We start from the raw sequence: 27351 nt of genomic DNA on the forward strand, positions 1-27351 counted from the left end.
GAAGCGCTTGGGCTCCCAGCACTGAAAGTGAAGGTCTGTGACAGGCTCAGCAGAACAGGAGGCATCGTGCCAGAGCAAGATCAGTTGAACAGGTCTCTCTACCCCTTATTTTACATAAGGGCAGTGCTAACACAGGTATCTCAGCCTACCTGGGAGGCACACACTGATCTCAGCTGTTAGGCTAAAGCCCAGCAGTAAAACAGGTTGGCTTCTGTTCCAAGAGAAACACCAGGCGACGTTTAATGGTTCTCAAACAGACTATAAGACAAAGGCTGCAGGGAAAAAAACATTTTATTTCCAAGCAGATTACAAAGAGCAGAGAATATAAGAGTAAAATTAAATTAAAAAAATAGTTGAGTGCATCTCTTTAAAATGATTTGTAGTGTGAGTTACTCACGGGGCAAAGCTACTGGAGAGTTCTGAAGGTCACTTTGCAGGATGCCAATCACATGTGCTGTTTAGACCAGGGTCAACACAGGAGGGACAGACAAGACGTATTTTGCATATAGGCTGCACACTCATGATCAAGCGAGGCTCTGGGCTGCAACTGGACCCTGCCTGTCCCAGACATCCCCTCCACCTCGAGGTCCCTCAAGTTCTAGGCGCGGTTTATTGCTGCTGTAAGTAGGGTCAAACCTGCCTCCCCATTCTGATGGGCTCAAAGGAGAACGGACAGGGAGGCAAACGTGGCTGCCATGCATGAGGTTATACAGGGAAAGGGACTGCAGTGCTGAGAGCCAGGCTTCAGCCACACAAGGAAGGGAAGCAACAAGTAGGGGACAGGGCAAGTGCTTCAGGGGTGTTGGAGCAGTGTGTCAGTGAGACTGCTGGAAGATGCAAGATGCTCCTTAAGGTAGGAAGATGCTCGAGCTGCGAGGGCTCTTCCCTAAGCATTGGCACCATGAAACAGAACGTGCTGAAGCATCAGGATAAGGTACGCTCCCCATAATAGTTGAGAGGAGCAGCTGCAGCAAGAAGATGGGGAGAAAAGCACCGTGTAGGGTGGAAGACAGTTTATATCCCACTTTAACAGTGATTTAAGAGACCAAATGCTAACTGCAAGTAAGTCACTATTAAACTTGAATGAGAACGCAGGTTGGTTGGACTGCCAGAGTTGATCTGTGTACAGCTGCACTCAGACCAGCAAGAGGACGATCAACTACAGCATCAGCAAGTCCTCCACCCCATGAATGCTCAGAGGGCTCTTTCCTGCCCCGGCTGGATCTGTTCTTATCGCAGCACAGGAGGTGTGAAGATGGAGCAATCCCTTCTGTGTGCGCCAAGGCAGACCACAGCCCTGATGCAGCTGAGAACACGACTGTCCTTAACTTCTGCCCTAGGAGCAGCAGCACAGAAGAGGATTCCTTTTCAGGGATCAGATTTCAGTCTTTTTTCATTGACCCAAGTAGTTCAGGAACTACTTCAGACCTTGTATCCCATCTAACATGCGGATCTCTAGGGTGAGGCAGCCAACAGATGAGAGCCCTATGAAGTTATTTAGACCATTCCCTTCACTCACAACCCTAGATCAGCGCACAAAGCCGCTCTCTAGTCTGCTCTCTGCTGCTTCAGCCATTTCCACTTGAACTGAACAAACATCTAGTGGTGCCATGAACAAGTGTGGAAGCAGCTATGAGTTCTCTTAGGAAAGCAAGGCTGCTAGTGCCAAGAGATCAGACAGCACACGAGCCTCACGTCCGCAGGTGAGGTGCTTTACAATAGCCAGTCGCGCTCCGCTTCCTATGGTTCCTTTCACACCACAGGGACAAGGTGGGCACAGACCAACACCAACAAGGCAGGGTCTCTAGCCTGACTTCTCAGCTTTAGTTATGCAGAGATCATTTTCAGCCTGTCTCATACAAGGCGGAGGGCGCAGAGTTCCTGTTTAATACATACACGTACAGGAGCTAGCGGTTTGGCACTCTGGGAGCTGAGGGGAATGCCCTTAAAGCAGCAGTCAAGCTGGTTATAGGAAAGTGTTAAAAAGCTATTTTACACGTTTGACTGGGAACACATCCCAGAAGTTGGATAGCAACCCTAAGCCACAGCACGCTCCTGTGCTACTCTGGGCACGTCTTCCTATGAGCCCCTACAAGGGAGCAGATCATGTTCTTCGCTATCAAAGAACATAGTATTTATATTCTAGAAATACTGTACCTTTGAAACCAGCTCCAGAGAGCCAGCCTAGAAGCCAGGTCCAGGAAAACAATCCTTAAGTCACAGTATATCGATTGTCTCTAAAAATAGGGAATGAAGTGAACACGGTGGACGTTCTGATGAGACAGTACAGCAGTCCACTTCCACATCAGCAAATCCCTTTCCTATGTATGGCTGGACAATGAGAAATGGAAACACTTCGGTCCTTCAGGACAAAACCAACCCTCAGATCTCCAGAGCTCACCACGTGCCAAGTTCTTACGTGGTACACTGCAAGATCAAGGAGAACTCTTCCCCTGCCAAGACTGTGGATCATCCTGCAGTTCAGGGCAGTGAGGGAAGTGCACAATCTAGAATTTCAAGGGAACATGGAATTCTGTTTCCCCAGAAAGCTCAGCTGAGGCATCAGTTCAGCCCTAACCTGCAACTGCCCTAATGTTCTGTCAAGTGAATCCAGCTTCTGGCAATTTTTAGAGTAAGAGGCGACTCCCAAGGGCACCTAATGAAGCAACTTGTACACTGGGCATATGGCAGATGACTTCAACACCATTTCTCATGGAAACAGTGCAGCATGCTCACACTGAGCTGTGGGGATGCTGGAGCTAGCTCCCCATGCAGTGCTGCCCAGCACGCACTGAGCACAGCTGCCTGCAGTTCCTCTCACACCTTTGCAACTCTGTTCAGAAGACAAACTGCCCAAAAGAATGAGAAATCCACTCTGGGCAGGCCTGTTGGGCATCCCAAGCAACAAGCACACCCAGCTGCTTGGAACTTGCCCCTAACCATGTCCTTAAATACTTAAACTAGGGCTAGAGATGGACACTGCAGTCGCTAAGATACAGTGAAGGGATTAGAGGCTTCTGACAGCTGAAGCAGCACCAGCAATCCCAACAGCCACCCCGACAGGGAGCAACTGCTGGCTCCCAGCGGCTGGACTGAGCTCATACGAGCTCCCAGCACTACACACACCCAGGCACCAGCTTCCCAACTCACCCACTGGGATCTGGGCACCAGCTCCAGGCTGGTTTTCCCCTGGCATAACTCTGAGAGCAGACACTGAGCTACGAGCCTACTTCACAGCCCAGGTCCTAGGGAACAACAGCGCATTGCCACTCCACCTCTCTGCACCTATTTGAGCACGGAGTCCTGTTCAGGGAACAAACTGACAACCAACTCAAGCACAGCTGCTTCCTCATGAACACCAACATCAATACGAAGCATCAGAAGCTCAAGTCTCTCTCAGCCTGCACACCTCAAGCCTGCTCAAGAGCACAAAGACAGGGAACACTGTGGCTACTCTCAGCATTGACACTGACAGAGGGGGCAGACCTTCCTTCTCAATACAGGTGCTGGCCAACAGAAGCTTCAGAAAAATCGCTTGCCTGTACACAAGTTTAAGTCCTTTTACTGTAAGATATATTTAAATATGCATCTATATATTTTGGAACAGGGAAAGGACATTGGATGGAGAAGCAGGGAAGACAAGTTCAAGAAGCAGAGTCATCTCTCCGCATCCAAGAAGCTGGTGGCACAAACAAGCCTGGCTGGAGTGATCTCCCATTTCAAGCACGGTTGGCTACCCGCTGGCTTCGAAAGAGCAGACTATTTGTTAATGGTATAAAATACAGCAACCATTTAAGATGCAGCAAGGCAAGGCTAAAGGGCTGGGGGTTATGATCATGGACGATGCCAGAAGCTACACAGCTGCGTTAAAAACTGTGACAAGGCCTGTTAAACAGCAGGAGTAAGCCATGTGCTGCTCCTGGAAGGCCTTTTCCCTCCAACACCCCTCCATCATGCTGTTGGTGTGACGTGTTTGTGAAGCTGAGGAGAGGGGGATTTGCCTAAGGGTGAAGCCTCACAGGCTGGCCACAGAACATTAGGACAGTCTGAGCTGGTCTCACAGATCCCACGTTCCTAGCCTGACACTGAGCTTCCATCAGCAAGCAGACATTCAGGTCCTTCAGCAGAAGTTTAATCTCCTTCTACCTTCCTAATTTAGGTGAAAAGTCCAGCGGAGTCGAGCTGGAAAGCACAAACAGGGATGAAAACAACCAGTTTGCATACTGACCTTTGTGTAATGACCCCCCCCACCCTCACAGCTCACTCTTCCCCAAATAAAGACACATTGTTCAATGGCATGTTGAAAAGACGTGCTCGTCATTCTTAATAAACAACTAGAGTAAGAATACATAAGAGAAACAGGGTGGTATCTTTATATGATACACAAGTGTATGTTACAAGAATTCCATCAGGCACAGGAGCCTCAAGGTTTAAGGCCTCAACGTTAGGCCAAAAAAAAAAAAAAAAACCCAAAAAAAAAAAGAGTGTGGTAAAGTTTGTACTTTTAACATCTAAAAATGTCACTTAAAGGTCTGAATAGAAATCGTTGGTTTGCTTTTGTTTTTGTATAAATCACAATTGCAGTTCACTCTCTCCTCTTCCTTCCAAGATAACAGCAAATTAACGTCCAAGCACAAGAAAAGAAGATGCCTGCCTCTCCTCCACTGGCTGAGCAGGTCCATCCATCATTCTGTGCCCTCTAGGCTGCACGTGCTCCAAGGAGGCAGAGGCCCCAGCCAGCCAGGCCAATCCTGTAGGTTCATGTTTTCTACATCATAAAAAAAAACAACAACCCAGAGTCAACCAGCAGCTTTCCACAGCTCCCAGCTCGCAGGGGATATGCAGCCTCCAATGGTTCCAACAGTTTGGTGTGTTGGGTAAGGATACACAATGGGTAGGTTTTGTTTTCCTTTAGATTCTTTTTAAAGAGAAGAAGCCTAAAAGGGCTTCATAACTACACCAATAAAAAACCAAAAACTTAGGCATCTCCTTTAGTGTAAAAGTCTGTACAATTTCTCTTTGCTTGTCCCTCCCCCGTCACCCTCCCCACCCCTTCTGAGCCAAGAAGGATGCCTTAGTGCATGGTGCTGGCATTAGCCACGGCAATAGCTTCCTGAATCTCTCGTATCACCAGGATCCGGGTGAGCATCTGCTCCATCTGCTCCCTGCTGATGGGCTGGATGGAATACCAGATCGGGCTGTTGGGGGCCACCACTGGCTCCGGTGTCAAGTAAAACGTGTCATTCCGGCCTTTCACACTCTGGGGGCTGTGTGAGGAAGATGAGAAATAACCAGGCTAACAATGTCCTGGGGGGGAGAGACCACCACAGCCCTCACCCCAGGCTCCACAAACCCTCCCAGTGAACTGCTGGCTGATGAGATGTGAAGGTAACACAGGTACATCTAGGGACAAACAGTGCTCCCAAAGCTTTTAGGCCATGCCAAGGTAAAAAGCCCCGGTGATGACGACAAGAAAGTGATTTTTGTTTCACACTGGTTAAGTATAACACACGCATGGCTTTGGGGGTCTCTGAGAGTAAAGAGAGGATGGGGTATGTGTTCAGCCAAGCTAGCTGCAGACCCATCTGTGCAGAGGAACATTTACATTCATTATCAGAGTCATAATTTAGAGGAGAGTCCTTTGAGGCTCCCTCTAATAAGTCGTCCTCCTTTTTGTTCAGAAGCCAATTTAAATAGGACTCTAATCTCATCTCAAGTAGTGGATGCTCACGAGTCCCAGGCAGAACAGTGAGCTCATGGCAACACAGCAAACCTCTGGAGTATGAGATTAAGAGCAGCCAGTTCACAAATGAGGATTTGTCTCCTTTAAACACCACAGAAGTTCAACTTAGGTGCTGTCAGCGTAAATCCCACCCTCTCACACCAACACCCCTCCCCATTTTAGGTAAATTTATGCAAATATAGAAACTGTGCCAGCAATAAAACACAGCCCTGAAAACTAGGCCAGCCACAAGATGCAGCTTAACAGTCACAGAAGGCAAGCAGTGATAGACATGAACAAGAGCTCTCACCATTTGAAGAGGTAGAAGTCATACAGCTTTATGGGACACCTCAGGGGGTTCTCTGGATTCTCAGTCTGCTCTGCATACATGTCATCTGTAACTACAAACCAGCCCCCCCAGAAGTGTGTCAGACACTGAGCAGTGCCAAACAGCACCTTGTCACCACACAAGAGACATACAGCTGTGCCAGGGCAGAGGCACCTGGTCCTCAATGCTCAAAGCACTGGATGGAAAGCTTGCTTTATGCCAGTGCTACTGAAGATCATGACCCATCCACATCCTTCTTTCCATTTCTCCTCTGCACAGCCCAAAATGAGAGAAACCTCCCTGCTGAGACTGCAGTGCCTCAGCTAAACCCCGAGTCGGTGTTTTGAAGAGGACAGATTGTACTTACATATGGATTCTATATGGGTTCACATGAGTCAAGGTAAGAGAAGCCCTCCCAAAGAAGTTTCTCCCTCTGTTCATAAGCACTTACACCCAATAGACCCTTTGTCCATAAAAAATAAAAGTAACAAAGTTATCCTTAGCTCTTCATGAGTCCTGTATATACCCCAGGTTATGTCCCCAGGCTTGTTATCAGAAGGTACTGCACACTCTCACACAGAACACATGCTGCTGGGCTGAGAGTAGTTGGCAGAGCCTTGGGTTCTCATATGGTTCATCCACTTCCTTCCAGCCCAGTAAGTAACCAGTCCACCCAAAACACGTGCAGACACTACCTTTCTGTCCTGTCTGGTGTATGCCAGGAGCCTTCAGATAGCGGATACTCGTGCTTTTATCCTTGGGATTAGAAGGGTTCTTCTTGGTCTGCCTCAACACCTTGGAGAAGGCCAGCTTCATGTGCTGGTCTACTGTTTTCAACAGGAAGTATCTGAGCGGCAAGAAGAGAACACAGGACATTCAGGGGCAAGGAAAGGATACAGGACAACAGCAAAGCAGTCATCTTTGCTCAGCTGAAGCTCAAACCAACACCCAGTTAAAGACTGTTCCAGCAGCAAAGCAACGGCCACGAGTTCAGTTTCCCCTCTGCAGCTCCTGTCCTTGCTGCTCTGCATCTTCTTTACCCATGAGGCTGCAGGAGGGCTCTGTGTGCAACCACTCAGAATCCATGATTCTGCCCTGAGCCAGTGCAGCAGTTTCCTACCAACCCTGAGGGATGGGGCATCTGAAGCTCTTTTATTCCCCAAGATCCCAAAAGACCTGAGTACTTACTTTGTATTAAAAAACATCAGTGTAGTGAGCAAGGTGGAAGGGGAGTGAGCTCCCAGCTGCTTACACTCCCACAGCATCTCTTCTGTTACATGACTGGAGAGGACATAACCTGCAATAAGCAGAAGCCAGCATCACGCCAGGAAACTCTCACAGCAGCAATTTATAGTCTGTAACTACTGGAGAACATTTAAATCTGAAGGAGGAGGAGGAGGAGGAGATCCTCACTGGTGTCAAGGGTCACTACTGTGCAAATAACTTTAAGCAGGAGCTATGGTAAGGAACCATTTCAATGCATACATCAACCTCTAGTTGTTGAGGGTATGCTTCTGCAGCACGCCCATGCATACCAGCCCAGAGAGGAATAAACATGCACTTAAACAGCTTTTAATTAATGGCTCGACTCCAATGCAGATGCTCCTAATCCAATAATATGTGAGAGCAGGCAGGCCAGTGTAACAAATCAGCTCTTGGCCCTGCACACAGCTTTAGTCAGCACACGGTGCCAACTGATGTATTTGGACACATGAGTAATCCTTTGATTCTCAGATTTTTTTTTTATCCTTTGTGTAAAAGAGAAATACTATACTCCAAATACACAGAGAAACAGGGCAACAGACAGCACTATGAACTCTGGGGCTTGGGAATGACAAAACACAGATCAAAGAGGCACCGGGAAAACAAAAGGATTCCCAAACTCTCAATGCTACTGAGCCATCGAGCCTCTAACATCAGCTCCTGCGCTCAACACAAGCAGTGGCTTCTTCACTGAAGTCTCATCGCATCAAAGGGAACGAAGGCAGGAGCAGCCAGGTTTCCTGCTCTGAAAATGCAGCTCTTGATCTAGTTCTCACACACAACTCTGTCAGAATCTGCCTCTTCTGGAAGTGCTCCCCTCACCCCTGCTGCCATCATCACCTCAGCCCAGGGCTGAGCTGCATTTCACTGCAGCATTCAAGGCTCTAATCACACACTGGTTTTTCCTTTGACACTTAGTTGGCCCTGCAGCCAGTACCCATCTGCCTACATGGCAACATGACAGTGTTGTTTTATCTCCCAAAGTAACAATACACAGTAGAGGCAAGATGTGTTAGGACTTCAGATGAGGAAGCTTGATTCGGATCAAGGATCAGCTGGCTTCCAAGTAAGCCGAGCTCATGAAACCACAAAGTCCCAACAACCTGCCTTGTGATGGGTGAGAAGTGACAGACAAATAGCCCTTGACAGGGCTAGAGCCTGACTCGTGCAGTAACCCAGCACTCACTGCAGACAATGTTTTTCACCCTGACAAGCAGGAGCTGTCCCAGCGACATGAAGCACTTCAAAAGAGTTTCTATTCAGACTACACTCTGCTGCAGTTCAGTCTAATCACCCCAAACTCCAGAAAGGTTTAAAGTTCTTACCGAGAGGGGAAACACGGGGCTGGACGTCCTTCAGAACTTCATGCAGCCATTCAGTGAACCGAATGTAGTAGAGATCTGAGAAGATGTCATCTACTCGGCCATTTTCAAAGAGATACTGAAAGAGATTCACAACACAGTCCAGCACAGTCACAGCAAGCCCATTCCTCACACCAGCCCTTAGCCTAAGAGCCCAGTACTGGTTAGTCAAGCATTTCACAGCATAGCACTGAAGACATTCTACTTAGAGGGAAGACCCTTGCACCAAGGCCAGTGCAGGGCAGGTAATCTCAGCTTCTGTCATGAGAATGCTAAGAGAGAAAGGAAAAACCATCTTAGAAAGTCAAACTGGTGAGATTTCACCTTTCATTTCAGGTTATTTCACTGCAGGTTATTTCACATGACTGTCCTTTGGATGCTGCTGTTGCAGGTTAAGGAGGGAGACACTCAATTCTCCCATCAGTTCAGCTCCATCCTGCAGCTCTTCAGAAAGCACACTAATATTTCCAGCTTAGGCTTCCCACACCACACAAAGCTAAGTTCTTGCCTGTTAAAGCTTCAACTAGATCAAGTTCTGACATTGACGACTGCCTCAAGCATCATCCAACCCTCCTCCCCTGCCTAAACCCCTAACATTTATTGTTCTCACCATGAGCCTGAACTCAGTTATTAACAATTCTTCACCAATTTAACTCACGAGGGGAGAGCACTGCTGTGCACTGAGCACATTTCATCTGGTTGGGGTCTTGTTTGGTTTTAAGCAAAGAGACTTTGTCTTGCAAAACTGTTGTGAAGCTTCATAGAAGCCACAACCTCCATTTCTATAAGAGAGAATCCTCCCTTTAGATGCTGACGAGACGCACGGCTCTGCTGCAGAGAGCTGTCCTGCCCTACCTTCTGAATGCACAGGAAGATGTAGTAGAGCACATCTGGATCATAGGGTTCACCATCACCATTTCGAGCTTCTCGTGTCATTAAGCATAGCCCATAATTGAGCTCAGCCACGGCTGAGGAGATGAGATCCTCCTGGAACCTCAGCAGCTGGCGCCCTGCAAAACCAAACCAAAGGCACATTAGTTAAGCCATAAAGCCATGTTATTTCCCCAACCTTTCAGGAGTGATTTCCCACATCTCTGGCTTTGCCATTCTACGTAGCAGGCCCAGTACTACCTCATTCTCCCTGTATAAACTAAAGCAAATCAGGATTGTAGGCTGCCAGACCCACTAAAAGATAAACCAGGCAAGAATCCAACAGGAAGACTCTCTGTCCTGCCAACTGCATGACTATTGCCCTGCAGCAACAGGGAAACAGCAGCTCTGCGACTGCTCTCCCAGCCTGGCTGCCACTCACAGCCATTTTGTTCCTCCACGTACCACAGTCACAGCACCCTTTGCTACTGCTATGAGCCTGGGTGCTGGAGCTGGCTCTGCACAGAGCTAACACCTCCCTTGGAGCACATCCTGTGGCAGTGGAGTGGTGCTGCAGAGTAAATCAAAGTCTGCACTTAAAAACAAAGGTGCTTTCTGAGGCAGTAACCAGCCAACATTTTAGTCACTCCTAATCCCACTTGAAAGACAGGCTGTGTTGTCATGACACATACTTCCAATAGGTGCTAGCCTATTTTGGGCTTCTTTTTCCAGCTCTGCATTCTTGGTCTGTGCCCAGCTTTTCCAGACTTCAAGCCCTTCTTCTGGCTTCAGAGAGTTTGGAAGTAGAAGTTCAGGTGAAGTCTGTGGCTGTGGTTGTGGTTCAACTTCAGCAACCTGAACAGTTTGAGCCTGTGGAAGAAAACAGTTCAGTTTGTAGAGACACTTTGACATGCAGCAGTTCCACAAACCCCAAGTGATGCTGCAATTCCTCTAGCCCCAGGATATCAGCCTTTTGCAACACTCCTCTAATCCAAGGAGCACAACTTTTGCTGTCTAACCCGAACTGCTGCTCACAAAAGAGTATTCACCTCTCCAAGAACTCTTTCGGTTTGAAGGGATTTAGCAAATCCACACCACTTGCAGTCTGATGTGTTTAGAAGTCCTGCAGAACAGCACAGGAGACCTAACAGCCACAATACCACTAAGTAGGGAGCCAGTACATTCAAAGGCAAGGATTCACAGAGCTAAAGCCCTCTCAACAACAGGCTTGTGGTCTCCCCTCAAACACCGAATCAGATCACTATTGATTCTGAAGCTAAATTTGCTCCAAAGCATTTTTCCTGGTTTCAGCTAACTTGTCACTGACCCACCACTGAAATCCATCATCTCACTCAACCAAGAGCAGCCCCAGGCCTCTCACAGACCCGGCACCTACAGAGACCCCCAGCCCCTGGCAGGGAAGAACAGGAAGGTGCCATCAGCTCTGCCAACCACTGCTGCTCTGAGCCTGGAGTGCCCTGAGCAAGGTGCTGGGTACAGTGGCACATTGTACACTGGTAGTAGCATCCCTCCCACCCCTGCCCATGGAGGGCAGGCTCTCCTCGTTACTCAGTACGTAACAGACACTCTGTTCTTATCAGCAAGAACCGATAAGATTACTTTATACCTCGTAGAAATTAATTAATAACAAACTAGAACACCAGCATCAAAACATCCCTTCGGCTGCACTGCAATGCTCTCCAACCACCCAATGCTGCTCATCAGAGCTCACTATACTGTGAAGAGCTACTCTGTGACCTACTATAGACCTAAAGGGTCTCCAGCCCCTTTGGAAGTTTACTTCACAGCAGCACCTTACGTCTGGAATTACTACCTCAAACAGGAACTTATTTTACAGCCCTATGGGTGATGATGACACCTACCCAGCAGGAGCAGTGAGCCCTCCCGCTGCACTCACCCTGCATTCCTCACTGCAGCTCCTCCAGCCCATGCCACAAAGCCTCACAGCTACCTCAGTTGCAAAGGTTAACCTGAAGCTTTACAGCCCTTAGCCAAATTCTGCCTGGCACCCTGCATGTTAGAGATGGCAGTTCTCACATCAGAACAGTTTTGCTTTCTCCTTCTTAAGAGCCACCCCAAAAAGCTTTGTTATAATGAAGTAGCTTTGCCTTTGATACTGCCAAGTGTCAATCATCAGTGAGAGTTGTACTAGAGACCACAATGAAAACAGCCTAGAGACTGCAGTAATGCCTCTGCCTTACTTAGTGTAACAGAATTCAGCTGCAGAGACAAAGCTCCAGCCCAAACCGGAGCCTTCTGACTGCCTCCGGTCAGTTGCTCTTTTCCATCAGCTCTTAACAGCTCTTTGCTTCTCAGCCCCTGCAGCACAGGGAGGCTGTGAGTGGAAGGGCCCAGCTTTTATCAAGGCAGATGCTGACAACGTTGAAGTCATCAAGCAAGCCTCTGCCTTGACAAGGACAGGAGTCCAAGGGTGAACTGACACCCTGGCTCTGCAGGAGCTAGGACAGAGACTCCGTGTCCTCCAGAGCGCTGCCCCACTGCTCTCCAGAGCCAACCACCTCCACCAGCCCAGCCTAAGGGTGATCTTCTGCCCTGACCCACAGACACCCTGTGTAGTGTGAGGCAGGCACACAGGCTGCACTTAATTCACTGAGCGGGCAGTTGTTTCTTAACAGACTTATGTTTTTCACAGCTAGAGCAAAATAGCTGCAACTTAAGACACACTACACAGCATTAGAAGATGATTTACAATTAGCCATCAAAGAAATTATGGGGCTAATACCTCAGGAAGGATCCCAAGAACGCGGCTCATGCTCTTAAAAGACCCTAGAATAAGCCTAAAATTCCTGTTCAGCAAAAGGCAAAAAGCTTTATTAACTTAGTTTGTTCAAGCAACTCAAAGTGATGAAGTGACCTCTGAAGTACCAATACAGGGAAAAAAGCTACACAAGATTATCTGAACATGACAAACCAAGAAAACCCCAACCAAACCAACCCCCATGCATTACAAGACCCATAAGCTGCAGCTTAAAGTACAGCTTTATAGAAGAGGGCAGCCAGGACCTGAAAGTTATCTACAGCAGTAGGGAACCTTTTCAGTTCAGATCCTGGTGGGCCACAGCCCACCATCAGCTCAGAAACCACCAGACACAACTACAGAAGGTAATCCTCCTTGTCTCAGCACTTAGTGATGAAGCAGAGGGCATATACTCCTTTATAAAGCCAACAGTGTTATTTATAAACCAGAAGGAATTTATAACGTTTATGCTAGCAGACTTAGGTATTTTTGCCCTCATTCCATTCAGCAAAACCAGGCTCTGACAGATCAATCACTTTTCACTTTCTGGTAATAAGAGATCAATGACATCCATTTGCACATACAAAAGTCCATTAACAGCCCCAGTTATTCAAGTTTTAAAAGCCAATTCAAAATAATCTATAGCTTAAAGTTAGCAACAAAGCCCATAAAAAATCAGCCACAAATGTGGCTGCCGTGTTTGCCAAGCACCATGAGGAGATGCTTACTTGCCACTGCTCCTTACTGCTCTCTTGCACGCCAAGCATTTCCCAGAAGCAGGCCATGGTGTTACAGATACACCTGATCCGTGAGGTTGGCTCACAACTAGGGAGATTTCGCCACTTCACCCTAGCACAGGATCTGCTGTGAACCCACGTGCTGCATAACACAGAGTAACTGATAAGGAGGTGAGCAATGTATTTGCACTCCTTGCTCCACCGCAGCCATCCCTGCCTGGCCACTGCAAGCCCCGGAACAGCTCAGCAGAGACTGCAGACCTTGGAATACCTGCTAGGAAGCAGCAGCAAGGAGCACATATCTATTACTTTACACCACCAAGAGCAAGGCTTCACTTTGAGGAAGTTTTGAATCCTATAATTATGTACCAACACATCACAGTCTGACACCTAGCAGGAGTCAAATGCCCTACAAGAGGCTACGGGGACAGATGCATCTCTGCTTCCCTGCCAGCTGTCTGCTGCCACCCTCCCTCTCCCCAACATTTGCAAGTTGTTAATCGCAGAGTGAGAAGCAGTTTTAACTTACCGAGCAAGTGACTTGTAGCTGCTGCTGCTGCTGCCCCTGCTCCTGGGGTGTGGGCTGCTGCTGCTGCTGCTGCGGGTCCCATATGTGCACTGTCTGCGCTGTGTTCTGGTACGTCCCTGCCACAGCCTGCACTGCCACTGGAATGTGGATGTTGCCATTCATAAACTGCGCTGGAAAGAGCGAATTAGCAAGAGTCTGCACCACCTCCTCGTGAGAGTTCTTCACTACTGAAGTACTTCCCACCATCTTGTCCTTGTCATCTTCCAGCTTCACGGTAGCCAGTGTCGTCGGCGAGCCGCTGACGTGGACGGCGTTGTAGGCCTCCTGAGGGATGGCAATGTGGGTTATGTTTTGCTGCTGAAGGTCACCTCGTGGCTGAGCAGAGTAAACAGGGATGGTCCAAGTCTCTCCAGTGGGGCTAGTAATGGTCCCAGTGGCACTGTACAGGTGGGCACTGTCCACTGTTAACAAGTCTGGCCTTAAAGAGACGTAACTTTGCTGCTGGCCCTGAGGAATGGCCAGCACGGTGGCAACTGGCTGCCCTGAAATAGCATATGATACAGTGATAGGCATATCTACCTTACGCTTCTTCACGGGCTGAAGGACACTGGCAGTGCTGATCCGCCGCTCTCCCTCTCGTGGAGAGCCCTGCTGAGAAGGTGGAGGTGACAGTGCCCCAACTGTTTGGATCTGTATCTGCTGGCCACCAGTAATGGCCTGTCCTGCCACAAGCTGGGCCTGGATCTGCTGGTGTTGTATGTGTTCCTCCTGTATCTCCGCAGCCTGGATCTGCTGGGCAGTCTGCACGTGCTGCACTTGGATTTGAGCTGCCTGCAGCTGAGATGGGCTGGGGCTCTGAAGAGACTGACTCTGTATTGTCTGGGATGCCTGCTGCTGCGCCTGCCCTTGGATCTGCACTTGGACCTGTATTGGCTGCTCCGAAGCCTGATGGACAGTGAGCTGTGGAGAGAGCTGCTGGGCGGAGACCTGCTGTGGTGACTGCTGGACCTGGACCTGAACCTGCAACGACACCAATTCAGCAGTTAGACATCAGCGACTCAACAGCGCGGCCACCAACAGAGGTGATCCATCACGGGAGGTCTATGCTCCAGGTCTTTCATGCTCAGTTTTATGATTCCATATATTAATACCTCAGTAAAGACTTCAGGAAAACAGAACCAAGTTGCTCTGGAATTGCCTGGTTGCTAACAGAGACATGGTAGATGACGCGTTTGCTCAGCGCTGCACATGACCACCCTTCTCAGCACAGCAAAGCGCGTGAGCTGCATCTCCAGCCTCAAAGCTCCGTGGGCTCAAGCCAACAGATTGCATCCTTGGGAGCCAAAAGAGTCTTCAGCACTATTTGCATTGCTAAAATGTTATTTCGGCATAGGCTCTGCAATAGCAAGACGTTAAGGTCATGCATATTACAAGTTTATCTTGCTACAAAACACAGGAGCTTGCCTCATCCTTGCTGTGCTCTAAAGATGGTTTTACTGCCTCCAGCCCCAGCCGGAGCACTTGTCAGTGACAGGCAGTAAGAAATATGGGTAAGTTGAAACCAGCACTTGGCCCTTTCCAGATAAAGCACAGAAATACCATTTTGGAAGCAATCTCCAGCAGTAATGCCACCCAAGCGGGTGTCAACACGGGAAGGTGCAAGCTCAACCTGAGTGTGTGTCATACACTGAGGAGCAGCGCTGCAGCATTTGGGTTTTAAGTGTCACATGTACTTCTTTGGCAATGATAATTAAAACCAATTCGATTTTCATTATTTATTTCTTCCACTTATTGTCCAACTTACTCAGTTGTGTTTTCTAGCTCAAGCACTTACACAATGCTGAATAACACCAATAAATTATTTTAAGACTTGGAGCCAAACACAGTTCTTTTTATTCTAGGGGAAAACTGAAAAATAAATCACACTCTGTTGCATCAATGCTCATTTGTCCACGGTCTGTCACACCATCTAGCAGCAGCCCAGGAGCAGACTTGAAGCTAGAAGTCAGAGGGAGTCCCCAACAACTTCACATCCCAGGCCTTGAACCCGGCCCAAGTGGCATCTTCACAGCCAGGGCACCACGTCAGGTCTGCTCTCCTCGTCCAGACACTTCCCCACTCTGTTGCCCTCATTTACAGAGCCCCTTTGTTGCACTTCCCTTGTCCTAGAAGCAATACCCCAGGTTCCCATGATCGTGTGCTTTTCCAGGCTTCCTTAACACTCTATCTTAAGGGAGGGAATTAATTATTCAACCTCTCCTTTCAAACCCAGCGGGGAGATGTAGCGCTTTATTAGTGGCACCTATGAGAGCCATATGAAGTTTGAAGCCAAAACAGATCTATCTAGTTCCAAACCCATGCCTTCCTACTCATGTTCTCTCACCCTTTTCTACCTCACTTTCTGGAGTGAAGAAAGCTCACACAGCATTTGCACAGACATCACAGTAGCCAGCCTGACAATGCCAGGAACAATCCCCACGCAGGTCTGTGCTGCACAGACACATGAAATCTCACATCCCAACATCACCTTAAGAAACATTAAGGATTCATTTGCAGCCCATTAAGAGGAAAAAAAAAAGTGGTGTAGCAAAACGCACCACTTGCAGACCAGTTTTATAAGTCACCTCCTGTTAAGAACTAATTTTATTTCCAGGAAGAATAGGGAATTGTACAGGTTCCTACTGGAGGCTATATGCAGCATACTGCAATCCAGATGACGCGGACTTGCTATAATAATTCCCTGCAAGGTAACAAGAAACATATGAGCTTGTGTCAGCATGACAGCTTTAAATGCTGCATCAGTGAGTGATTTGATCAGGCAGTTAACTGGAAGAGATGAACGCACCTATGGGATGCTGCTTCAGTTCTATTTGATACTCTTTATCATACTGCCCTCCAGCATGAGCACTGCCTTGGGCAAACAGGCCCAAGCACGGACCCCAGTGAACAGTTCAATTACATCTCTAAGGCAAATATTCTCCAAAATATCTGACTGAAATTAATACTAAGGACTACATTAGTGATTTTTAAAGTCCTTGTTCAAAGGATGACCTGCAAAGCAAAGACCCAACACTGGCCAAACTAAAACGCGTTATTGCACTGACGTATTTTCAGTTTCACCCAAGAAACATTTGCTTTATCTGCCAGGATTCAAAATCATGCCACAGAAAGAGGCAAACACGTCATTTAGCCTGTACTTCTGCAGTGTGCTTTCAGAATCTGAATAGGTTGACTGAGAACTCCTAAAAGTGCTGTTGTTACCACCCAAAGAATGAGTCCAGACTCAAACAGGGGAAAGAAGCCAGACTCCAGCGCGCCTGGAAGCTCCCTGTGCTGCACACTTCAGGTGCCATGCTTCTGACTAGGAACTGCTCCTATTTAAAAGAACACTGGAGCTCTACCTACCACGCACTATCCATCCCTTGTGAATTACACATCCATTTTTAACAACCACATCTCGCAGTAGATCCCTCCCTATTTTCAAGTAGGTTGTACCCAGGAGTGCTACAATCATTTCTGATTTACAGAGTTCAACCCAGAGCTTCTTCCATTGACCTCATTGTTTAACTTGCTATCTGAGGGAAAAAAAGGACAAAGAAACACTAAACAGCAGACTCTGCACACAGAAGAATGCTTTAAATTTACAGGCAAAGACCAGCAGGGAAAACATTAATCTTCATCTTATGCTGAAGATTAAAGGGAGAACACGTTATGCTGGAAATTCCTGAGTTACACTGGTGCAAGAAAGGAACTTGCCAAGTTACCAGTACTGAAAAACTGCTTATTGCCAGAAGTTTGGATCTAACAGCACAAGAAGAACCACTTCCCAGCAGGGTAACTTCACACAGAGAAATGCCTTTTTACGATAAAACAGCTACAAGTTGGACCAAGTACAAGCTGACTGGAGAATCAGAAGCGTTGGAAGCCAGACCTGCACCATAACAGGAGGGCAGAACGACACTTTTAAGATCCCCTTAACAGGAATCTTCTGTCACATTAAGCTCAAAACCATCTTGAGTCTAGAACTGAGCACATGCAAAAAGAAAGGTACTCCATGAGCACGAGAACAGCCAAAGCCTGGCTTCCAAAAGCTTTGTTTCCTCGTGGTTGGTAGAATGACTCTGACAGACTCTCAAGTAGGATTCAGAACATGTCTGCCCTGTGTGGATTCTCTGCCCCAAAGGAACGAGACTGCAGAACTGCACTTTGAAACAAGCTGAAAGAATTCCCAAGCAAAGAAAACCTCAGCTGTGGACTGACTGCATTACCTCCCATTTCCCAAACCCTAACTCCAAACGAGCACACACACTCCAACTCTTACCTGCATGGATTGTCTGAGACCTCCCTTGCCCCAGAGCACCTGACAGGCTCTTAAATGCCTCTTTTCACAAACACATCTTGGGTTCTGAAGCTACATTCTAGTAGCATTGATAGCAGGATAGACCAAGAGCAGATCTTTAGAGCAAGACTGACCTGCCAAGGCGTCCACACTACACCTTATTCCAGAAAACCATTTCAAACTTCAGTCTACTCTTGCCCACTAGCCAAGCCAGGCAAACACCCAGACACAAGACTGCATCTTATGGCTTAGTGTCATTTAAAAGGAATCCCAAACAGGCTCCAAACCTACAAGATATAACAGGGGGCAGGTGGCAAATCTAATCCCCCTCAAAAAGTAACCTCAAACTTCCACACCTGAGCAAGCTGACAGCAACCAAACACTTGGACAAAAAGGGAGTGCAGGAAAAGAGCAACCTTCCTCGTTATTTTTAGCCCAATTTAAGGAAAAAAGGCTTAACATACACTTGCCCTCAACAACAAGTTAGAGCAACTCCAGCGTTCAAAACTAACACTGTAATAAAGAGTTCCTCCTCATGTTACGCCAGAAAGCACATACACAAGTACAAACCAGATCCCAGTACAGAAGAGGTGAAAAGACTGATCACTGAAGTAGCAGGAAATGTTGGAACTTGTTATTCAACTACTTTACAGGAAGTCCTTTGCTATCTAAGTAAACAAGGCCTGTGGGGAGTGTACAAGTCAGCTTTTCAGAACAACTGCCAGACAGATTCTCACTCCAGGTTTTTCCTCTGCTCATTCATCAACATCAAAGAGAAAATTCCACAGGCCAAATTAGGCCTCGCGTGTGTTTGAACAGTTACAATATCAAGATTATGTTGTCAAGATTTACACTGGGGCAGGATTTAGGTTTAAGGCAGTTAAACCATGTGAGGCAGGGAAAACGAACCAGCTTGCTTCTCAAAGAGGAACCTGCTTCCACAGACAAGAAGGTGCTACCTTCAAAACACCACTCTTGACTATAACCACTCTTTGAAGTGGCACGCTCAGCCTTAGCAAATGCTGATTAATACTACCTGCTACTCTAACACCGTATCAGGATGCTTTGCAAAGGTAAGCAAATACGAGCTCTATCTCCAGGCTAAACTTCAAAACCAGCACTGAGGAAGGGGAAGTGCATCCATCAGAAGCAAAGGGAAGATGTATTCTGGGCAGAGGCAGAGATAAGATTTTCTCCTGAGCTACTTAAGTGCATCTTTCCCTGCTTTATGTCATTAACAATGGCCTGAAGTCACAGAATAGGCAGGGGGAGGACTGAATCAGCTGAACAGTAAACACACAAGGAACTAAGTGATTAAAGGTCTAAGCCTTAACTGCAAGGCATTCTACACCAGTGTTTAACCATCCCCTACATAGTTCTGTGATCTGTTCACCTATAGCATCTTCTCCTCAAGCCCTGTCTGAGGAGCTCCTGCCACCTACCACCAGACTCTTGCCTTAATAGCTGAAACTGAGGCTCTTCCCACACACACAGAGGGGGTCCTAAGCAAAGATACTTTCTGTCCTCTGATATTCTTTCAGTTTTCAGTTTCCTCTGTTATCCTTTCAGCTGTTTTCTTGCAGAAGAGGCACAAGAGGTTCACTGAGCTCTGCGGGATTACTGCATTCAGCAAGCAAGTCAGTGCTAACACCTCTTCTCGCTGGCACCATCAATTCGATGGCCTCAATGCACAAGCCCAACCAACAACATTCTCACCAAAGGCAGAGCTGACAAAACTCTTACTTGACTGGAGCAAAACACAGCCCTTGCCAGCCACCCCCTGCTGCAGCACAGGGAATGACAGCTTGACATACTGAACTCCTTAAAACAGCACCACTGCGATACTGGGCACAGAAGGAGCTCCAAGACACTTGCACTGCAGCACTTTGTGAGTCTATAAACCCAACAGTTGCATCCACTCAGCCTTTAAAATAAATATTTAGCAACAGTTTGTTGAACCTTTTAAGCAGGAAAACCCTAAGGTGGCAACTTCTTCCAAGAGGAAATGTATTTTGCCAGGATAAATAAAAGCAGTCAACAGTCACACAGTGTCTTTGGTTGTTCACAGCAAGTAACATCTAGGATGAAACTTGGCACTGTCTATCTTTATGATGGTGCAGTTGTCACCAGCACTTCACCCGTGAGGTCATCTGCCTGGTCATATTATTAGTCACCTTCAGCCCCACTGTCACACTGCCAGACATAGAGAGTCATTCAAAGGGTCTTCCACTCATTTGCAATGGGATTAGCAAGAACTAAAGAGATTATCAAGTCAAGTACTGGGAATGACATAAGTTTGGCTTCAGTGGATGACCAAAACTGCTCACAATAAAACACAAGTCGTATTTCAGCAAAGGGAACCAGCTGGATCAGGTGCCCTGCTCTAGTGGGACACTGTCACCCCCCCCGAGTCACCACAGAACAGCTCTGCTACTGCTGCCACAGTGATACTCTTGACACAGGGGAGCACTAAATCATGACTTTAACATAAATCACATCTCGGTAAGAGATCCTGAAGGACAGAAAAACATCCTTGCAAAGGGGGAAAGACATTTCTCTCCACCCCACCGTTACCAAAAACCTTCATGTCTGAGCTAGCTGCTCAAAACCATGTGAATTCAGCTGCACACTAAAGCTGCAGCAGTATGTAGTACCAGCTCTGCCACCTCAGTGTTCTGGGGGGGCTGTAACATCCCCAAGTGAGCAGCAGGGAAGGCAACACAAACACTAACTCTGGGGTGTGCTGACAGATGAGAACCCAGGTAATTTAAAGCAGACCCGCATCAAAAACAAGGTGGGGAGAGCAGAAAAGGTTCTTTAGGAATGTTGCTGAAATCCTGACTTCCACCAGGGATGTTTCACACGCAGGGTGAGGCCATTCACTTTCAAACCAGGAGCAGGTCCCTGGCAGCAACTCCACGGTTATTTTCAAGAAGGTCAGGAGATTGTTTTTCTCTGGAGTGTGTGATACCTGACCTCCCTCCCTATCTCTGTCACTACAAGACTTGAGAGGGTCAAGCCTGAACTTTGAGTAGTTTTGAAAGGAGGCAGCAGCAGGGGAGGGGACAACAGATTCCTTCTGACTTTAACAATCAGTGTGGGGATCCTCCACATCTTCATGGATGAGGCACCCAAAAGTCAACCCTTTTAGTTCTTTTACTACAAAATGAAGCCTCTTCCCCAAAACGTGCTATCTGGCAGAACCAAACCCACCCCTGATCAGTTTGAATGGACCCACGCAGAGATCCAAGCCCTGTCTGTGAGACTGTAGAGGCTTTTATCCTTCAAAAGCCTTGCAACACACATTACTGTAGGGCAACAGGTTACAGAAGTCCCTCTTAAGCATTCATTTACTCAATAAAGAGAGTAATTGGAGATGAGCTGCCCAGTGAAAGACATAAGTTTGTCTTTGCTGTAGGATAAAAGCACACAAGCCAGCTGCTAGCACAGGTCTGCTGCACGGCAGCACGTCCACACTACCTTATCTCTACTCATTTGTGTCTCCATACCCTCAATTGTGGCAAAAGAAGAGAGCCCACGACTTTACATTCATGCTACAGAAAGCAGAAGGATTTCTATCTGAAGCGTAGCAGAATTAAAGCTGTCAGATTTCAGCTGTTTGGAGACCTATCATAAGGCACCCTTAGTAAATGCCCTGCCACCTTTGAACTCTTTGAGTTACAAACTGTGTTTGAGGACCAAAGTTACATGTTCGGGGTTGGGTTTCTTTCCCCCTCTGGTGCTGGATTTGCTTATTTAATACTTAATAAAATTACTGTAATACACATTAAATAAAACAAATAATGGAGAAGCCTCCTTCCACTGTGGAAAGGGCTCATGTACCTTGACACAATGCATCTTTTAAGAGTTCCTTTCCTGAGAGGCGTCATCCCCTGGCTCATACCATCACTTCACTCCCCTGCATCTCCCCTCGCTTACAAGCCAGTTCAGAAACTACAACTTTAAATATTCAAGCAAAATCAGTTAAAAATCACTGGTTTCATTAAAGGACGGACTGAGAGCCCACAGCACCCTGAGCAACCATAACCCCAGCAGAGGGGGGTGGTATTTATAGCAGCTTCACACCAAGCACAAGCCACTGGGGAGCTGTGTACATGCCAGAACTGTCAACCATGTCTCCACCAGGTTACACCACCACATTGCTATGTGTGCTGCTCCTCCTGCAGCGGGGCTCAATGGAGGCACAGGCAACAGAGACATTTACTACCAAATTCCTTAAATGAAAGGGAAATAGTGCCGTTCTATATAAAGTTAATGGGCCTTGCTTTGCAAGTGCTTGCCTGTGGTTTCAGGTTAGGCAGTAGCTGGCTCTGAACACTACTCCGAGGCTTAGCAGGTCATACATACATTTAGATATGATTTAAGATGCTTACCTGGACTTGCTGGGGTTGCTGAACCTGTATCTGCTGCTCTGGCTGAGTTTGCTGCTGGACACTGGTTGTCACAGGACAAGCAAGTTCAAGCAAAGACCCGGCCACCTCTGTGCTGTCCGTGTAAATGCAGTTGCTACCCTGCTGATACACCATGGTGGTGGTGGCTGTCTGCTGGAACTCCTGCAGAGCTTCTGGGCCCTTGGAAGCAAGGGAGTCCAGGAACTCCTTCATCCTGTGCTGGGGGATCGTTCGTGCCTTCACACGGATGTATTCTTCAAAAGAAATGGTGTTCTCCAGAGAATTATTCATATTGCAAGGTCCTCAGGGTTCCTTAAGGAAAGAGAAAGTAAAAGTCTGAACTGCAGCTCTCCTTTAATACAAGGATACTCCTGACTCCAGTAACCGTAGGAAAACTGGCAAACATGCAGAGCCAGATGCCCGAGACAGATGCTTTAGTTTTACGAGGCATCTTGTGCTACTACACATTGCTCAGATTAACCCTGAGCAGCTCAGGGAAGTCTGAACCACAACCAGGTGTAACTGTGATACTACTCAAAGAGCTCACTGCCACGTAACATCTTCTAGTGCTGGACTTCCCCCAGCCCAGGCGAGTCCCACAACACACGACCTCAAGTCTCATATTTTGTCTGTTTGCAGCATGCAGTATTAGTGAGAGAAGCTCAGAAATCAATAGCTGTGGCCCTGCTCTGCAGCCACAGAGGTGGGAGAACCGAGATTATGTTCTATCAGGCCATGCAGTTCTATTCTAGGCAGCTAATGGGAAGCGCAACGGAAGAGCAACAGATGCAGCATTCAGCCCATTGCTATTAGGACTAGGACAGCTTATTGATCTGAACATAGCAAGCAAAAGGGGAGTCCTGGAATCAAGAGATTCCTCAAATGGGGAACTACACACATGGAGGAAACAGAGCTCTGGAAGTGACAAAGGCGACAGCAGCAGCAGCAGGTTTTGATGTCCTTTAATACAGTGAGAAGTTACATGAAACATGCCATGTTTGAAGACAAAAGAGAGAAAGGAAAAGAAATCAGGTGATCAGGAAGCAAGAGCAAGAAAAAACCACCACCACAACAAAGCTGACTCCACCTGAGAACATTAGAAGGCTCTGGGGTATACTCTGACAGCATTCTTCTCTCATTGACTTATCTTGTTTAAAGCCACAAATGGGGTTTGCAGTGAGTAAAAACACTGATTGTTTCTAAGGCACTAATTAGTCTTGATAAAAGATGAAGAGATTTGAGCTGTAACACTACCAGATACTGAGACAGTTGTGAAAAGATGTGAACCAACACAAGGTTAGGACTAGAAGAGGTGATTCAGTACTACTAGATCAAGCTGCAGAAAGGAGGAAAAGGGACAGACATCACATATGTACATTATGCTTGTAGTTCTAAAGAGAACAGGGACAAAAGCAGAATCTTTTGTGTCATTTTACCATGATTTAACCAAGTGGAACCAAGACAGAAATATACGGTTGAACATCAGACTGCAACAGCCTCTGTGAAAACATTAGTTCCACACTCCCAGTGGCACCCAAGCATATTCCACAAGTCCAGCCCCAATTCCCACCAAGATCAGTGGGAGCCAGAGCAAATCCCAACCACCCTTCACCCTTACGTGACAGCAGCCTCAGCACACACAGGGTTTGTTTACATGGAGAGGTTCATGGCTACTGCACTGGACCAGGCTCAGAGGAGAAAGAATGAGTATCAAAGGTAGGGGGGGACACACATGAGGCAGCTCGGGCTCTATCTGTAGCTTGGGGAGTTACTCAGCAACAATTGTTGCTGTATGGGATTACTACAGAAAACACTCTTAAAACATGCATCAACATTTACAGGAGAAAGCACCAGCTCAGTGTCCACCTCGTAAACCCAACAGCTCTTCAACAATCAGCATACAGAAGCACACAGAGTCAGTAAGACTACTGACAGCTGCTCCTCCAGGAGCCACCCAAGAGTATCCTACACATCTACAGGACACATTATTAACCTTCCCCCCAAGTGACTGCATGTCCAAGGTAAAACCAGTAGAGAACAGCCTTGTTAATGCAACCTCAGTGACTCAGGACCTACACCAGCCACGCTCAAATGCATCTTGCACCTAAGATGCTCTGTTACACACTCTGAAGCTGGAAAAGAGACTTTAAGCTATTAACTTGTCCCCATTTTCTACTTGCAACTCGCAAACATTTGACTTCAACACCACAGCGAGGCTTTCAGAAGAGCAGAACCATTCTGCACGTCCACCCCAAGGTGCACCAGCAGACACAGCTCTCAGAGGGAAGACTCCTGAGGACTAAGCCCCAAGGACACCACGCTGGGAACCCAGGTATGAACATTACAGGGTTTGAGATGATCTGCTCTTTAACAGCAACCTGCTGCTGCACAGGATGGGCTCCCCTCTCAGCACAGGTCCTGCCTTCTTCCCTTGACTCCTGCGTTGGTGCTTATGATGTTGTAGCAAGTCAGGGAATAGCCTCTGTTCATCTTGCCAAGGGAGAGGGTGGGAGGTCGACAGGGCCTCTGCTTTCAGTAGCAACCACCCCTTAACCTTCACTTTTGCTTTTGGAACTCAAACCCTTCTGCCAAGAGCTGCTCAGAGGCACATCATGCTCCTGTGCAGCGGAGAACAGAAGTCACCAGAAACCTAGATGCACAAGCAGCAGGCCTGAAGATCAAGAAGAGGTCCACCACCAAAGCATCACCTACCTCTTCCAACCACCAGGAAGTGGAACAAACCCAGCATTAGTTTCTTAGCTACAAATCCCTGACCCTGCTCAGCTGCTCCATCTTAATTACTTCTTTTTGGCATCAAAGTCAAGAGCCTACTATGCCAGCCTTTCCTGACCAGCAAATCTTCCTCTGTCAGAAGGAATCTCTCTTCTAGCATGGAAGATCCTTTACACTTGCTTGAAGTTACTCTACTGAGAGCCACCAGTGCCTAAAACCAGTGAGATGCTCACGTGAGCCACGACAGCACCCACAGACTCAGGCAGGGTCAGAGCCCCACTGCCCCACGTGGCATCTGCTCCTGCTCTGCAACAGCAGCAAGATCTCTCTTTGGGTTTCCCTACAGGCCTGGCAGTCAGAAAGGAGCAAAACACACTGCAGGTAAGAGCACAGCCTGCAGTGAGCTTCTCCCACAGTTGCTCCTGTCAGCTTGAAGGCTGTTTGGGGTTATTTAGTTAAAAGCACTGAGCCACCCAAACCTGCACTTCACAAAACCCCCTGCAGCAGCAGAGGTACCAGCTCTAAATGAAGATCCAGGAGACCAGCACTGTACTCCCAGAAGTTTTATTTATTAAAACCAAACCCACCTGCATTTATGACAGAAAACCTCTTTTAAGGCTCAAGTGTGCACTCAGCAAGGTTTTGTAGGGCAACATACACAGCTTGTTGCTGCAGCCACCACTTTTACTGTTAGTTATTAAAACATACTGATTTAGGCATTCCATTTATCCTGCAGACACGCATTAGAAACAGCAAACACCCATCACGAGATCTCAGCAGCATGGTTTTAACACTGCATTCTAAAATCAAAGAGCATCCAGGCAATAAGCTTCCTCTGATAAAGGGAGGGGGCTCCTCCCCATTCAAGATAATGGCATTTCTTCCCAGGGAATAAGTTTGAGAAACTCTTTGAGGATCATGAGCACATACGGTTAGTTCATAAAACTTAAGACTGAGGTTACTGAAAACACACACACAACTTGCAGCATGTGGACAATCTGGACTCACCAGTCACCATGTTGCATGTATTTCTGCTGCTCTTGTCCTGAGCTCTTAGACTTGTAACGTTCTGGAGAAGACAGAACAAAGAAGCTCTTTCCATCCCCAGTTCCTCTTTTTCTTTATTAAAGCCATTTTATTTTTCATATGTAATCCATTAAGAGAAAAAAAAAACACAAAAGCGAGAACCCCCAGGACAGACAGATATGATCATCCACGCAGCCAGCGGCTCCTACTGAAGAATTGTGAGGTGCCCAATTGTGTCCCTCGGCCTGACCAGCGTGCCCGGGGACGAGCCTTGCGAGCACAGCCGTGACAGAGCGCTCGCACCCTGCGGTGCCCGGCGCAGCGCAGCCGGTGACACCGGACTTACTGCAACACAGAACTTAGAACAAGGCAGCAGCAGCAGTGACCGGATCCAGAGGTCCCCCCCTGCTCGTGTGCCCGGCGCTGCCCCGAGGAGCCACCCAGCCCGCCCCGCCACCCAGCCCAGCCGAGGCGAAGCTCCATATTTAGCCCCTGAGATCATCGGCCGCGGCTCAGCCTCTGCCCCGCTCCCGCGGGGGAGCCCGCCGCTGCCCGGGGCCGCTCCCGCCGCCTTTGTTCCCCGCCGGGGCGGCCAGGACCGGGCCCACAGGAGGAGGCGGAGGCGCCGCCGCCCCCCCCCTTTCCCCTCCCCACACTCCCCGCCGCCATGTTGGGGGCTTCGCGGGGGACGGCGGCCGCCGAGGGCCGCGCCAAGGCCGCGCCTTCCGGTGCCCGCGCGGGGAAAGGGCCGCCCCGCGGAGCACCGGGGAGGGGACGGGGGGGGGGGGGAAGAACGAAGCGGGGACGCGCCCGGTGCGGGGTGAGGGGGGGGAGCGAGCAGGGGGCGCGCCGAGCGCGTGCACGGCCGAGCTGCGCGCGTCCCCGCGGGCGGGGCCTCCACCTCCTTCCCCCCCCCCCACCGGGCCCGCGCCGCCCCCGGAACCGCCGCCGCCTACCCCGACGGGAGGCCCCGCCCGGGCCCGCCGCCACGCAGCGCACCCACCAGGCGCGGCGGCTCCGCGGTGTACCCCTGCCCGGCCCCGCCTCACCCCGGCCCCACTGCCGCCGTCGCGTCGCGCCGCCGCCTCGGCCCCGAGTCTTTTCCCCTCACAGCTCCCTGGGCGCCATCTTACATTCAACCCCCCGCAACCAATCAGCGCGTGGCTCCAGCCTCGCGAGAGCACGCCCACTAAACCGCGCGAGAGCTCGGCCAACCGGCCCGCCCCGCATCTTAAAGGGGCCGCGCCCCGCT

The 27351-nt window shown here is 48.4% G+C and overlaps 1 protein-coding gene across 4 annotated transcripts; it reads right to left on the minus strand.

The window, feature by feature from the left end:
* Positions 1–273: 273 nt before the first annotated feature.
* Positions 274–27267, minus strand: QRICH1 (glutamine rich 1). Of its 4 annotated transcripts, none has more exons than XM_030502390.1 (12): positions 27233–27267; positions 26082–26142; positions 22323–22652; positions 13590–14609; positions 10237–10414; positions 9530–9684; positions 8639–8753; positions 7239–7347; positions 6746–6897; positions 6033–6123; positions 5074–5267; positions 274–4768 (listed from the first exon to the last, which is right to left on the minus strand). In XM_030502390.1, the coding sequence occupies exons 3-11, from the start codon at positions 22629–22631 to the stop codon at positions 5075–5077; spliced, it is 2322 nt and encodes a 773-aa protein (XP_030358250.1). In that variant the 5' UTR covers positions 22632–22652; positions 26082–26142; positions 27233–27267; the 3' UTR covers positions 274–4768; position 5074. The 4 variants fall into 4 exon arrangements, with proteins under 4 accessions (XP_030358250.1, XP_030358248.1, XP_030358249.1 ...); XM_030502388.1 differs by having other exon boundaries at positions 27149–27257; XM_030502389.1 differs by having other exon boundaries at positions 27103–27248.
* Between the last annotated feature and the right edge of the window lie 84 nt (positions 27268–27351).

The sequence above is a fragment of the Strigops habroptila genome, chromosome 11 (assembly GCF_004027225.2).
Source record: "Strigops habroptila isolate Jane chromosome 11, bStrHab1.2.pri, whole genome shotgun sequence".
Taxonomy (NCBI): Eukaryota; Metazoa; Chordata; class Aves; order Psittaciformes; family Psittacidae; genus Strigops; species Strigops habroptila.

Excerpts from the sequence above, each read along its gene's own strand:
- QRICH1 (XM_030502390.1), bottom strand. The coding sequence starts at position 22,631 with ATGAATAATTCTCTGGAGAACACCATTTCTTTTGAAGAATACATCCGT. Across the intron at positions 9,685-10,236 it reads TAGGCTAGCACCTATTGGAA|GGCGCCAGCTGCTGAGGTTC; the intron begins GTATGTGTCATG and ends TTGGTTTTGCAG. Across the intron at positions 8,754-9,529 it reads TCTTCCTGTGCATTCAGAAG|TATCTCTTTGAAAATGGCCG; the intron begins GTAGGGCAGGAC and ends AATCTCTTTCAG.